Genomic DNA, 15056 nt, shown 5'->3' with positions numbered 1-15056 from the left:
ATGGGGCAAAAACATTTGAGGAGGCCTAGATCAAAAATTGCATTTTCAATCAGGGGAAAGTGTCCTGCCAACTATCAAACCTTTTCTCAGTGCCGTAAGAAAAACAATCATAAGAGAATGAAATAAATAGAGTAACAATGAGGGGAAATGATTGAAGTCATTAATACAGCCTATCCTCCATTATATGTGCAACATTCACATTCAATTCAACTCCAAACTAGGACTTTCAAGACTGTATGATTCATTTACAAAACAGAAATAATCAATGATAGAATGATCGATCATTTACAAAAATTCAAGAACCAATAACTAGCAAAACTTCATTGAAGCTTTCTCCAAAATACCACCAGAAAATCTTCAAGTGAAGTTTTCTCCAAATCCATTGTCACTCAAAATATGCAGCTGATCAGCAAATATTCAACTTTCATTACATTGGTTTTAAAGTATTGCTTCTAAACTAAGTTAACACCAACTTTCATTATACACAAAAACCCGAAATATGAATTTCAATTTAATTAGTAGATCAGAACTGAAAGAAAATCCTTGTATGAAGAGAAGAATTCTGCAATTTCATTGAGTATAGTAGAACATCAAAAAAGAAAAGAAAGGAAATAAAGTGTAGAAATTAATCAAAGAAAAAAGGCAAAAACAAGATAAAAAGAAAAGTTAAGCACTCCAAAAATACTCAAAAACTTCTACAGATACTTGTCCAGAGTACTAAAAACTCCCAATCAATGGTTCTTACCATTGTAACAGTACAAATCAAATTCCTAACTAGTCGTACTTCAATAATCTCTTTATTATGCAGTCCAGTGCTCCAATACTCTAAGACCCTCAAGATAATTGTCCATGGCAACTCTGCTGCTCACTGCTCTCTCTTCAGCTGAAGATGGAGCTAAACATAAAAACATACAAGTAAACAAGCACCCATAAGTTTCGGAAAAAACAATTAACTGTAAAAAGTAAAAACCATATTAGTCACGATGCTGATGCTAACAATAACACTACTTCATGAGTTTCTTTTACTAATAAAAAAAGCATGCACGCTTCTTTTAATTCGAAGATGCATTTTCTGTCTTTGAGCATGCTTCTTTTAATACTACTTTGTGCATGTTTATACGAGAGAAAGAGAGAGAGAGAGAGAGAGAGAGAGAGAGAGAGATTACCACTAGCTTATCTATTTAGCATCCCTTAATTTCCGCCAGATCAAAGCTACTCTCACATAAAGCCAGTCATTTAAAACACTGAAGAAGCTGAAGTAGGTGTATCTCCATGAACTGATGAATATCAAACTTCCACAAGCTCCCCAAAATCCAAAAACAAACCCAACTCCAATACTGATGTAAAATCCGCGAGATATAAGCTCATCCTTATCTTCTTGATTGCCAAACACAGTACTTTGATCAGTGCACATGTTTTGAAGTGGAAGTCCACACAGTTGATTTCCAGCATAAACAGAGGGATCAAAGCCTTGGAGCTGAGTTCCTTTTGGAATTTCACCAAACAAGTTGTTATATGACAAGTCCAAGAAACCAAGACGATCTATCCGAGAAAGGCTTGTTGGAATTCTGCCTTGTATCTTGTTTCTTGACAAATCAAGAGAATCTAATTCCTGCAACCGTCCAATCTCTGAAGGTATTTGACCTCTTAACTGGTTTCTCGACAGGTTTAAAGAAACCAACCCAACAAGTTCAGTGATTTCACTTGGAATCTCCCCAGTCAATCTATTGCTAGAGAGATCAATTCTCTTCACAAGGCCCAAAGTATTTTTGTATGTTTGCATTCCACCTTTCCACATGAAGGTTGCATCATCCTCATAAGAAAACCAATGTTCAGCATTTTCTGACAAAGGTATGAAATACTCATGTTCGATGGTTGGAGTTGAATTCAATTTTTGACCCAAAGAAATTAAATTATTGAGGCATTTGGGTATACTTCCAGAGATGTTGTTCGTAGAGAAATCTAAAATTTGAACGTGTGATAGATGGCATAATTGTGAAGGCAAGCTTCCACTGAAGTGATTAGATTGAAGCATAAGGATAACCAAATTTGGAAGGCTAACTCCTAACCATTCAGGTATTGATCCTGACAATTGATTGTCTCCAATATCAATAAGTTTTAAGCGTGTGCAATTCTTCAGGGATGAAGGCAATTCTCTCACAAGTCCATTGCTTCTTAACTTCAATGTTTCCATTTGATATAGGGAGCCTATTGTGGTAGGAATTTTCCCAGAAAGCATATTGTTACTCAAATCAAGAAAGACTAGAGATTCCAAATGCGACCAGCAATTTGGAAGTTCTCCAGATATATGATTCCTTGAGAGACTAAGAAAGCCTAAATTCACAGCTGCACTTTCACACAAGAAAGAAATTGGCCCTGAGATCTTATTACTTGAGAGATCCAGATATGACGCTTGTGATAGAAATGAGGGAATTGGACCTTCCAATTGGTTTGAATTCAAATCTACTGTAAGATCCTCTCCAATCTCCAATGTCAAATTTTCAAATGTTCCTCTAATTTGGTTGTGAGACAGATTCATGTTTACAATCCTTGGATTGCGAGAAAGATTCCAAAACCAGCTTGGAAAAGTATCAGAAATTTCAGCGTCAGAAATATCAAGTACCTGAATATTATTTTGATTTTGAAGCCATTCAGGGAAATCGGGACCTACTTTGCAAGACCGCAATGATACGTACCCCAATTGAAAGGGAGGAACCCAATCAGAATTGATGTTAAAAACTAGTGAGTTAAAGGATAAATCCAAATGCCATAATTCGGAGAGTTTTGAGAAATGTGTTTCCATAATCACCCCTTCCAAAGAATTTGAGCTAAGATCGATTAACGCCAGCTTGGATAGTTGTCCAATACTTTCAGGTATGGTTCCACTTAAACGATTTCCCCCGAGATACAATTCTCTCAATGACAACAGGTTTGTGAGATTAGGAAATGACCCGGAAATATTATTCTCACCGAGATTCAATGTTTCTAATGAGTTTGTAGACAATATTTGAATATAGTCGGAAAATTGTCCACCGAGACTGTTGGTTGACAGCCACAATGATTGCAAACTACACAACTTGGAAAAGGAATGTGGGATTCCTCCTTCAAGTTTGTTGTTGAAGAGATAAAGATGTTCAAGAAAGGTCATGTTTTCAAAAACTTCTGGAATTTGACCACTTAAAGAGGTGGACGAGAGGTCAAGAAAAACAAGGCTGGTGTTGTAGTTGCACAACCATTTGAATAATATTGAAGAACTGGCATTAAAGTAATTTGCACCGAGATTAACATGAGTAAGAGATTTAGAAGACGAATTTATGTCAGAAAGAGTGGAAAGGATTGGCGGAGGAAGATCACATCCTTTTAATGACAACTCTCTTAGATTAGGGAGCTTGTTTACTGTGCTCAGCCAGTCAGAAACATTACTGAGCGTGACACCACTTAGGTACAAGTATTTTAAAGAAGAAAGATGGGGAAGCCAATTGAGGCTTTCTGTATAGGCATGGTAATTATCTCTGAGATCGAGATATTTTAAGTGGGTAAGGTTTCCAAGTTGATAAGGAATTTGACCACCAAAATTACTTTCAGAGAGACCGAGGTACCTTAAATTGGTGAGAGAACCAATGAAGTCTGGAATTTGACCACCAAAATTGCTTCCAGAGAGACCGAGGTACCTTAAATTGGTGAGAGAACCAATGAAGTCTGGAATTTGACCACCAAAATTGCTTCCAGAGAGATCGAGGTACCTTAAATTGGTGAGAGAACCAATGAAGTCTGGAATTTGACCACCAAAATTGCTTCCAGAGAGATCGAGGTACCTTAAATTGGTGAGAGAACCAATGAAGTCTGGAATTTGACCACCAAAATTACTTACAGAGAGATCGAGGTGCCTTAAATTGGTGAGAGAACCAATGAAGTCTGGAATTTGACCACCAAAATTACTATAAGAGAGATCGAGGTACCTTAAATTGGTGAGAGAACCAATGAAGTTTGGAATTTGAGTCCCATTGAAGTCATTGAAACTGAGGTCCAAATAATTCAAATGCTGCAACTCAATGAGTTTAGGACTAATATTCTTACCTTGCAAACTTTGGTTTCTCAGATGAAGTTGAACAACATGGCCAGTTTGGTTGCTACAGATGACTCCCTCCCATTTGCAACAATCATTGTTTTGTGCTTGTGTGTTGAGATTTGAGAAATTAGCAAAGAAAATCAAAGAGAGAGGAAGGGAATATTTTGTAAATTGCTGGAGCTCACGCCAAAAGCTCTGGAGCAGTATATTCATATATATCTATTCATCAGTACAATGAATGTGGGCCTTTAGCTGTTGCAACAGAAATGTGGAGGAGAGCCTATAACCTCTACCTCACCAAAGAAGCAATGCCCTATAAGACACTGCCATCTGTCCAATTGACAGCTATATTCACTAACAGCTTAATTAAAACTATTCTATACATTTAAGTAACTAATTCATACCAAAACTGAATTAGGACATTAGTTAGGAGCCTTAATTCTAACACCCCCTTCTAAGGCCCTAACTGATATAACTCCCAGCTTGTCCCTCAAGTAGCAGAAACGATCCTTAGCCAATGCTTTTGTGAAGATGTCAGCAAGTTGTTCTTCACTCTTGCAGTACAACAGCTCAATTGTCCCCTCTTGAATTGCATCACGAATGAAGTGAAATTTCCTTTTGATATGCTTGGACCTTTGGTGGAAGACAGGATTTTTTGCCATTGCTATTGCAGAGGTGTTGTCACATAACAAAACAGTAGGTTCCAGTTGTTCTTCCCCAAAGTCCTGTAGAACAAATCTCAACCAAACAGCTTGAGTGGTGGCTTCTGAGGCACTCATGTACTCAGCCTCAGCTGTTGAGAGAGCCACACTCTGTTGTTTCACTGATGCCCAAGAGAAAACCCCACTGCCAAAAGAGAAAGCATAGCCTGAGGTGGATTTCATGTCATCTTCATCCCCTCCCCAGTCACTATCACAATAACCAATCAAAACTGCAGAACTACCCTTCTCATATCTGATTCCATAGTCTATTGTTCCCTGTATGTATCTGAGAACTCTCCTGGCAGTACCATAGTGCTTAGAGGTAGGACAATGCATAAATCTAGCCAACAAACTAGCAGCATACATTATGTCTGGTCTAGTAGCTGTTAGATACAGTAGGCTGCCCACCATTTTCCTATACAATTCTTCATTTGCAGGTGCACTTTCATCCTCCTTTTTCAGTTTATCAGTTGCAGCTAAGGGAGTAGTTACTGGATTGCAGTTCTTCAGCCCAAACTTCTCTAATAAGTACAATGCATATTTCTTTTGGTGCACAAAGATACCCCCTTCTTGCTGAATTACTCCCATGCCAAGAAAATGATGCAGCAAGCCTAGATCAGTCATCTCATATTTCATCATCATTTCCTTCTTAAATTCTTCTATCATCTTCTCACAGCTTCCTGTATAGATAATGTCATCAACATAGATTGACACTATCAGAGTTCCTTGGTCCCCTTTGTTTTTCACATACAGGGTAGCCTCACTTACGCTCTTCTCAAAACCACACTGACTCAAGTAGGAGTCAATGTTTCCATACCAGGCCCTTGGGGCTTGCTTCAGCCCATAAAGAGCTTTTCTCAACCTGTACACTTTACTCTCTTCACCTTTCACAATAAAACCTTCTGGCTGGTCAACATAGACTTCTTCTTCTAGAATTCCATTTAGAAACGCAGACTTAACATCAAGTTGATAGAGTTTCCAGCCCCTTTGAGCAGCCAAAGCAATCAAGGTTCGAATTGTGTCAAGCCTTGCCACAGGGGCAAAGGTCTCATTGAAGTCTACCCTTGGTTTTTGAGTGTAGCCTTTAGCTACCAGCCTTGCTTTGTGTTTCTGGATAGTGCCATCAAGGTTCAGCTTGGTCTTGAAGATCCATTTGACCCCCACAATAGGTTTCTCACTCGGTCTGCTAACCAACTCCCAAGTTTGATTTTTCTCTATCATTGCAATCTCATCCTCCATTGCCTTTTGCCAAGCCTGATCGGCAGCAGCTTCTCTGAAGTTTTCTGGTTCGATGACACTCACCATACATTGTGCAAAAACATCATTGAGATCTTTCCATTTTCTGGGAGTGAAGTCATAGGTTTCTGACAACTTTATGCCTCCTTCAGATTCAGTTGCAGGTGAAACAGTCCTTTGTCTTCCATTTTCATTTGGAGCTATCACACTTTGTGAGTTTGAGTCAGTCAAGTCTTCATTTAGCCTATGACTGGAACATGGAGTAGACAGAAAAGGAGTTGCAGGCACATCTTCTATTTCAGTAGTAGGTTCATCTTGTTTGTTGTTCCAAGGAGCATTCACATACAGTGTTTGCCTAGTTTCCCAGTTCCACATTGCATCCTCATCAAATATAACACTTCTTGAAACAACCACCTTGTCGCTTCTCAAGTCAAAGACCCTATAGCCTTTCTCCCTTGTTCCATATCCTACAAATACACCTTGCTGTCCAGTTTCATCCAATTTCTGTCTCAATTGTGCTGGAATGTGAAAGTAGCAAATTGAGCCAAATACCCTTAAGTGCTTTACTCCAGGTTTCCTTCCACTAAACTCTTCGAATGGGGTTTTATTTTCCAAGGCATGTGTAGGGCATCTGTTAAGGAGATACACAGCTGTGTTAACAGCTTCACCCCAAAACCTTTGAGGCATCTTCTTCTCCAAAAGCATAGTTCTAGCCATTTCCATTATGGTTCTGTTCTTCCTCTCAGCAACACCATTTTGCTGAGGAGAATAGGCCACTGTTAACTGCTTTTCAATTCCAAAAGTTTCACAAAACCTCTCAAATTCATGTGATGTATACTCTCCACCCCTGTCACTCCTTAGTTTCTTCAATTTGTAGCCACTTTGCAGTTCCACCATGGCTTTGAATTTCTTGAATATAGAGAACACATCAGACTTGAGTCTAAGGAAATAAACCCAACACATCCTTGTCTTGTCATCAATAAATGTAAGGAAATACCTATTACCTCCAAAGGTTTCAACCATGGGACCACATACATCTGTGTGTACTAAATCTAGTGGATTTTCAGCCCTTCTCACCTTGGTTCTATCAAAAACTTCCCTGTGTGATTTTCCAGTGGCACACCCTTCACACACATGAGCACACTCCATGAGACTTGGTAGACCATACACCATTTCCTTCTCTTGAAGTAGCCTTAAGCTATCAAAGTTCAAATGGCCAAACCGTCTATGCCACTTCCAAGATGAGTCAGCACAAGTAGCCTTGTTAGCCATAATTGGATTCACATTCTCAAATGTAAAAGGAAAACATCGATTCCCTTTCATTTGAATGGTGGCAATAGGTTCTTGGAGTGTTTTGTCTTCATATATACATGCTGTAAAATCACCAAATACAATCCAATATCCATGCTCCACCATCTGTCCTACACTCAGAAGGTTCTCATCTAGCCCTGGCACCACCATCACTTCTGGTATATATCTTGTGCCCCTTTTGGTCTTCACTACAAGAGTACCCTTTCCAGCTGATTGCACAAGTTCTCCTGTCCCCATTTTAATTTTGTACCTCACAGTCCTATCGATGTTGATAAGCAAGTCTTCACAGCTGGTCATGTGGTTGCTACAACCACTGTCCAAATACCACACATCATTACTCCTCTGCACAGAAGCAACATGACAAGCATAAAACATTGTAGCTGTCTCCTGTGTTTGATTGGCATAATTAGCCACTGGACCCTTCTTGTTTGGCTGATGACAATCCTTCATAACATGACCAAACTTATCACAATTATAACACTTAACTTTTCCTTTAAACCAGCATTCACCAAGATGAGATTTATCACAGATTTTGCATCTTTGTTTCCCTGTGTCAGCACCATTTCCTTGCTTCATTGTATTCTGAGGTTTCGATTCCCATTTTCTAGATTTTCCCTTCCAGTTCTTCTGCCCCTTCTTTACACCATCAGGAGTGAACACTCTATTTTGTGTAGACTGAGTTTTGGGAGAAAAACTCATGCTAGCAAGTGCCCTTTCAGAGTCCATAGCCTCCTCCTCATGTCTTATTAACCTCAGTTCATAACTCTTTAGAGAACTAGCAACCTCATGCACTGATACAGTACGCAAATCCACAGTTCTTTCAATTATGACACACATCGGGTCATACACTTTGGTCAGGCTAATTAAAACTTTCTGAACCATTCTCTCATTTGTTAAATTTTCACCATATTTTTCCATTTGATTTGTTAAATCAAAAAATCTGGAGAAATATGCAGGTAGAGTTTCATTTTCCCTCATTCTCATATACTCAAATTCACGACGTAGACCCTGTAATTTTACTGACCTTGCCTATTCATCTCCATGGTATTCTTCCTGAAGTAGATCCCAAGCTCCCTTCGCAGTGGTTTGATTCACAATTCGAGGAAAGATTTCCTTTGTGACTGCTCCCTGGATGATGCCCAGTGCTTTGGCGTCTTTCATGAGCAGCCCTTCCATGACGGCATCGACCTCTTCTTCATCGTCAACGCCAACTGGTTCTCCTTCCTTCTTTGTTTTCTTTTTCTTTGATTCTGGAACAGTAATCCCTTTCTCTACAATTTTCCAGATCCCATGAGACTTGAAAATTGTAATCATCCTTACCTTCCAGAACTCATACTCTGTTCCATCAAAGATGGGAGCCCGTAGCTCACCACCTGATTCGCCCATTGCAGAAACAAAATGTTTCTTCGTTAAATTTCTCTCAAGGATTCACACAGAAGCAACACCCAGCTCAGATTGAACCTGGCTGCTCTGATACCATGTTGAGATTTGAGAAATTAGCAAAGAAAATCAAAGAGAGAGGAAGGGAATATTTTGTAAATTGCTGGAGCTCACGCCAAAAGCTCTGGAGCAGTATATTCATATATATCTATTCATCAGTACAATGAATGTGGGCCTTTAGCTGTTGCAACAGAAATGTGGAGGAGAGCCTATAACCTCTACCTCACCAAAGAAGCAATGCCCTATAAGACACTGCCATCTGTCCAATTGACAGCTATATTCACTAACAGCTTAATTAAAACTATTCTATACATTTAAGTAACTAATTCATACCAAAACTGAATTAGGACATTAGTTAGGAGCCTTAATTCTAACATTGTGTTCCGGCCCATGAAGACAATATTGATCCCTTGTAATCATCCCCGATGAAGCCTTGTTTGATTGCAAGGAGTGCTTGCCTTTCCCTCTCTATGCACCTCATCATCGTCATGTTAGCATCTCGGTGGCGAACTACTCCAGAGTTGAATCCAGTGGATAAGGAAGGGTTGATATGTAGAAGTAACCAAAGCACCATAATTAATATTGCATCAACAAGTTTGAGACACCTAATTCCCTCCATCATAATAATCAATTAGATCAAGATTAATTAAGACGATGGAACGAAGAAGCACAATTAATCACAGTAATGAAGCAAAATTAATCTAGTAATGAAGCGATGAAGGTATGTATTGTAAGCTAGCTTATTGCATAGAGCACTGCAATTAAGTATATCTATGGTTGTGATGAGTTTTCAGAATTCAAGCATGCATTAAGTATTTATAGGACTCTGCCTTGCCTACTAACTATTTCGTAACAATCACGTAGAAAAATGTTTCACCAAAAAGAAAAATGAGAAATGTACGTGTTTGCATAATTACTATATGTCACATCATCATATATATTAAAGTATATATATATATGAACATGCCTCTTTCCATTGAGAGAATTTTGAAATAATTTTATTTAAGGGATCCATCATGGGGCCCATTTCATATATTATTTCAGTCATCCGAACCATCTATTTTTAGATCTATATTTAAATATCATCTTTACAAAAAATTAGACAAATCGAAAACCATTAAGCTATCAAACTTTGATAAAAAAAAATAGAAGAATAAAATATTTTCGATAAACACTTGAAATAGTGACCATTTAATCAACGGTCAAATGGTTTCCAATTAACCTAATTTTTTGTAAGGACGATCCTACAATGGAGACAAAAAAAAAAATAGACAGTTCTAATCATCAAAATACAATGTGTAATGGACCCCGACCACCAGAGATTTCTTAAATAAGTTTATTTGAGTATCCTTTAATGGAAACCCTAACACACGTAGGTGAACCTGCTTTGATATCATGAAAAAATCTAAGCTTCCATCCCAAAGCCAATTAGCAATAAGAGAAGCTCAAAATCCTTATAAACTACTATGGAAGGTTATAATATTTCAATGTGGAACAACACTCCACATTCTCACATATACTACGTATACTAATTGAATCTTCCGACAGGGATTCTTACATCACACTCAGGCCATTTACACCTGGTCTTTAATTCTACATTAAAAATTTTGTCTCAACAAGATCATATATGAGAATTCTTTACGTATGAAAAATGATTGACATAATAGATTCATATAAAGAATGTCATCTGGAGTAGGTGTGGATGATGTTGTCTCCAAGATGTCCACATATTTATTTGGATATTCTACTTAACAAACGATATTCCTTATTCTCATATATACCAAATGGTCCAAATATATTAATTGTAAGGTGTACATCACCTTAGTACTTGACTTGAGCTGGTCATTAATTTGTCTTCTTACCCCCCAAATACTTTATAATGCATGTATTGACTTGACTTGATGACTATTGTTCATTTCAATTATTTACTAGTGTAATTAAGTATTGACTTGACTTAAGTAATTGAATCATGCAAATTGCTTGAATAAACAAGTTTTGAGGCACCTTCCCTCCATATTAATAATTAATTAAACTCAAGATTAATTAGGGAAACGATTTGCAACTTGCAGTGCATGCATCATGGTCGCAATTATTGCAACTTATTTTCCTTTTGGCATTTATATCTGAAGTAGGTGTGGATGATGCTGTCTCCAAGATGTCCACATGTTTATTTGGATATTATACTTAACAAACGATATTCCTAATTCTCATATATACCAAATGGTCCAAATATATTAATTGTAAGCAAGGAATAAAATTTCGGGTTTCGAGGAAATTTCGATGAAAATTTCGACGGAAATTTTGAAGATTTTTAAATTTCGACAGAAATTAGACGGAAATGACGGAAATTACTATCAAAATACGAAAATTTTGAATGAAACTTTACCATATGTTTATTTAACATATTATCTACTACATTGATAAAAAAAACATTGAAGAAACCAAATTATATAGTAAGTTTCATGTGATATAAGATAAATATAATGTGCGCTGTAGGCAAATACTATTAAATAAAATTAGTATAATGATTAAATGAAATTAATATATTTTTTATATTTTATAATCTATACACTAAACCCTATACACTTTATAATCTATACTCTATATTGTTTAAGATATAATATAGGATATTAGGGTTTAGACCCATTAGGATATTTTTAATTATTTTTTATATAAAAATGTATTAGAGTTTATTAGTTTAGAGTTTAAAAACAACTAAACGAGACCCCAAATTGGCCAAACGAAACCCCAAATCATATTTTTGTTCAAATTGCCCAAAAGTCTCAAACTCCAATAAAAAAAATCTTTTATTGTTTTTCTCTTTTTTTTTTTTTTTCTTTTTTTTTTCTCCCTCATCTCCCCCATGCCGGCCCCCCTGCCGTCGCCCTCTCGATCTCACCCGCCGAAAATTTCAGTGAAATTTCGATAATTTCGTCGAAATTATCACGAAAAATAAAAAATTATACGTTTCGATTTCGACCCCTCCTCAAATCGAAAATTTCGGCGAAATTTTCGAAATTTAAACCCCTGATTGTAAGGCGTACATCACCTTAGTACTTGACTTGAGCTGGTCATTAATTTGTCTTCTTACCCCCCAAATACTTTATAATGCATGTATTGACTTGACTTGACTTGATAACTATTGTTCATTTCAATTATTTACTAGTTTAATAAAGTATTGACTTGACTTGAGTAATTGAATCATGCAAATTGCTTGACTAAAAAAGTTTTGAGGCACCTTCCCTCCATATTAATAATTAATTAAACTCAAGATTAATTGGGAAAACGCTTTGCAACTTGCAATGCATGCATCATGGTCGCAATTATTGCAACTTATTTTCCTTTTGGCATTTATATATATTAAAAGTGACCATATATATAAAATCAAATATGTGGTACTTGTGGAAAGAATGGGATGATTTGTGGAAATTTGGAATTGGAAGAATGGCTATGTGAGTGACCATATATATAAAGTCAAATATGGAGTACTTGTGGAAAGAATGGGATGATTTGTGGAAATTTGGAATTGGAAGAATGGTTGTGTGAGTGACCATATATATATAAAGTCAAATATGTGGTACTTGTGGAAAGAATGGGATGATTTGTGGAAATTTGGAATTGGAAGAATGGTTGTGTGAGTGACCACTGGACCAGAGAATCATCCAAAATGACACCATCATCAAGGATCGATAGAGAATTGTATAAGCATAGAATTAAGGACTATCGGCATAATATGTGGTACTTGTGGAAAGAATGGGATGATTTGTGGAAAAATTTTCATACAGGACACCTACTTTGGGGTCAATTTTAGTCTAGGACACCAGTTTGAGTTTGTGTTTATGTATGACACATATTTAGGATTTGTGTTAGTGTGAGATAATCCGTCAACTCCGTTACCTTTTCCATCCAAATAAGGATAATTTGGTAATTTCATATTTTAAAAACAAATCAAACTTAAAAATATCAAAAATCAAAAATCAAATTTTTTTTGGAGGAAAAAAAAAAGTTAATTACTAAAAAGTCTATTTTTATAGCCCTTTGTACAATAAAACCCACCTAAAAAATTGAATGATAAATAGGTCCACTTTGTACAAATAAAGTCTACATTTTGTACAAATAAGTCCACGTTACATTTTTTTTTTTCCATGAATTTTGTTTTTTATTTTAAACTAAGCAAATTGTCATAGTAACAATGATTGCTACTGTCAAACAGTAGCAATTAATAGAGTATTTTTGCAATTTAAATAGTTACTGTCCCACAGTAATAATGATTGCTACTATCGTACAATAGCAATATATAAAGTGTTTTTGTAATTTAAATAGCTACTGTCGCATAGTGACATTTTTTGTCAATGTCTAATAGAGGTAATTTCCAGCGCACAGTGACATTTTTATCCAGTTTTTAAAAAAAAAACCTCACTAAGCCCTCAGTGGCCTGCCGATCCCTTGGTGGATCCTTTCTGAGCCCTCGATGGCTTACCGAGTGCTCGGCTCATTAAAGTGGACTGGCCAATCACCATGTTTTCATAGGTGGACCGGCCAATCATTGGATTTTTTATTTTGGACTTTAAAGAAAAAAATCATTAAAAAGTTTAAAACTAAAAAAAGTTAACATTTCAAAAAGATTAAAACTAATAACAAAAAAAAAAAAAAAACAAAAGATGCAGCATATCTGGGATCGCACCAACCCAACCTACAACCTATTGCAGGTAGTAGCCTATCCGTCGACGGAGGCCCTACCTGCTGGCGTGACCCCAAGCTCCTCCTTCTCTCTCTCCATCTCTCCCCTACTCCCCCCCCCCCCATCCAGACTGCCCCACCACCTCCCCAACTCAGCAACGTTGCACCCCATCCAACCCGGCCCCGCCCTAGTCGCAACCCCCCCACCCAGCCCCGTCCCCGTCGCAACCCCTCACCCAACCCAAACGACTTCCAATGCGCTAGCGTCGCCGCTGTTCAGGTCACCATTCGAGAAAGAGATTTTTGAATTTAAATTCGCCATCAAGCATTTGAAAAATCTATATAAAAAAAAAAGCCCTAGTCATAGTGATACATGAGAGTTTCTAACAAAAAAAAGGGTTTTTTACAAGTTATTCGATTATGACCCTGTTTGCACTTCACCACCCAAATTAAAAATTGAATAAATCTGCCACCTTAATTTAAGAAAGGCTTAAAATGACGAAAAAACCCCTAAAAAAATAGGGCACGTGGTGTTTTTTGATGGAAAAACTAATAGAATTGGATAAGGCGTGATAGTGCAATTTTTTATAAATTAAGGTGGTAGATTGATTCAATTTTTAATTTGGGTAGCGAAGTGCAAACGGAGTTATAATCAGGTGGGTGATTTGTAAAAAAGTAAAAAAAAAAAAATTATATATGAGGATGACTGATGGCCCATCTGTCCAATATGACCCATCTAGGAGGGCCCAAGGACTCAACGTAACAGCTGTCCTTGTCCTTGTTTACAGCCCAATTCGTTTTCATTTGTAGCCTATCGCAGGTAGTAGCCTACCCGTCGGCGAGGCCCTACCTGCTGGCGTGACCCCAAGCTCCCCCTTCTCTCTCTCCATCTCTCCCCTACTCCCCCCCCACCACTCAGACTGCCCCACCACCTCCCCAACTCAGCAACGTTGCACCCCATCCAACCCGGCCCCGCCCTAGTCGCAACCCCCCCACCCAGCCCCGTCCCCGTCGCAACCCCTCACCCAACCCAAACGACTTCCAATGCGCTAGCGTCGCCGCTGTTCAGGTCACCATTCGAGAAAGAGATTTTTGAATTTAAATTCGCCATCAAGCATTTGAAAAATCTATATTAAAAAAGCCCTAGTCATAGTGATACATGAGAGTTTCTACCAAAAAAAAGGGTTTTTTACAAGTTATTCGATTATGACCCCGTTTGTACTTCATCACCCAAATTAAAAGTTGAATAAATCTGCCACCTTAATTTAAGATAGGCTTAAAATGACGAAAAAACCCCTAAAAAAATAGGGCACGTGGTGTTTTTTGACGGAAAAACTAATAGAATTGGATAAGGTGTGATATTGCAATTTTTTATAAATTAAGGTGGCAGATTGATTCAATTTTTAATTTGGGTAGCGAAGTGCAAATGGAGTTATAATCAGGTGGGTGATTTGTAAAAAAGTAAAAAAAAAAAAAAAAAAATTATATATGAGGATGACTGATGGCCCATCTGTCCAATATGACCCATCTAGGAGGGCCCAAGAACTCAACGTAACAGCGGTCCTTGTCCTTGTTTACAGCCCAATTCGTTTTCATTTGTAGCCCAATTCATTTTCCAG

At 37.4% G+C, this 15056-nt stretch overlaps 1 protein-coding gene across 3 annotated transcripts; it reads right to left on the bottom strand.

Annotated features, from left to right (window-relative positions):
* Positions 1-413: 413 nt before the first annotated feature.
* Positions 414-9538, bottom strand: LOC147293029 (receptor-like protein EIX2). Of its 3 annotated transcripts, XM_086231498.1 has the most exons (4): positions 9133-9538; positions 3960-4173; positions 1167-3599; positions 414-895 (listed from the first exon to the last, which is right to left on the bottom strand). In XM_086231498.1, the coding sequence occupies exons 1-3, from the start codon at positions 9377-9379 to the stop codon at positions 1178-1180; spliced, it is 2883 nt and encodes a 960-aa protein (XP_086087624.1). In that variant the 5' UTR covers positions 9380-9538; the 3' UTR covers positions 414-895; positions 1167-1177. The 3 variants fall into 3 exon arrangements, with proteins under 3 accessions (XP_086087624.1, XP_086087622.1, XP_086087623.1); XM_086231496.1 differs by having other exon boundaries at positions 1167-4173; XM_086231497.1 differs by having other exon boundaries at positions 414-883; positions 1167-4173.
* Positions 9539-15056: the final 5518 nt, after the last annotated feature.

Source organism: Dryas octopetala, chromosome 2, assembly GCF_963921425.1.
Source record: "Dryas octopetala chromosome 2, drDryOcto1.1, whole genome shotgun sequence".
Classification (NCBI taxonomy): Eukaryota; Viridiplantae; Streptophyta; class Magnoliopsida; order Rosales; family Rosaceae; genus Dryas; species Dryas octopetala.
Note: the sequence above shows the minus strand (reverse complement) of the source record. Positions and strands in the feature narration are given on the sequence as shown.

What these genes read in the sequence shown, in the direction of transcription:
- LOC147293029 (XM_086231496.1), bottom strand. Translation starts at nt 9,379, where the DNA reads ATGATGGAGGGAATTAGGTGTCTCAAACTTGTTGATGCAATATTAATT. An exon ending in TTCATGGGCCGGAACACAAT is followed by an intron (nt 4,174 to 9,132) that starts GTTAGAATTAAG and finishes TCAACACACAAG; the next exon opens with CACAAAACAATGATTGTTGC.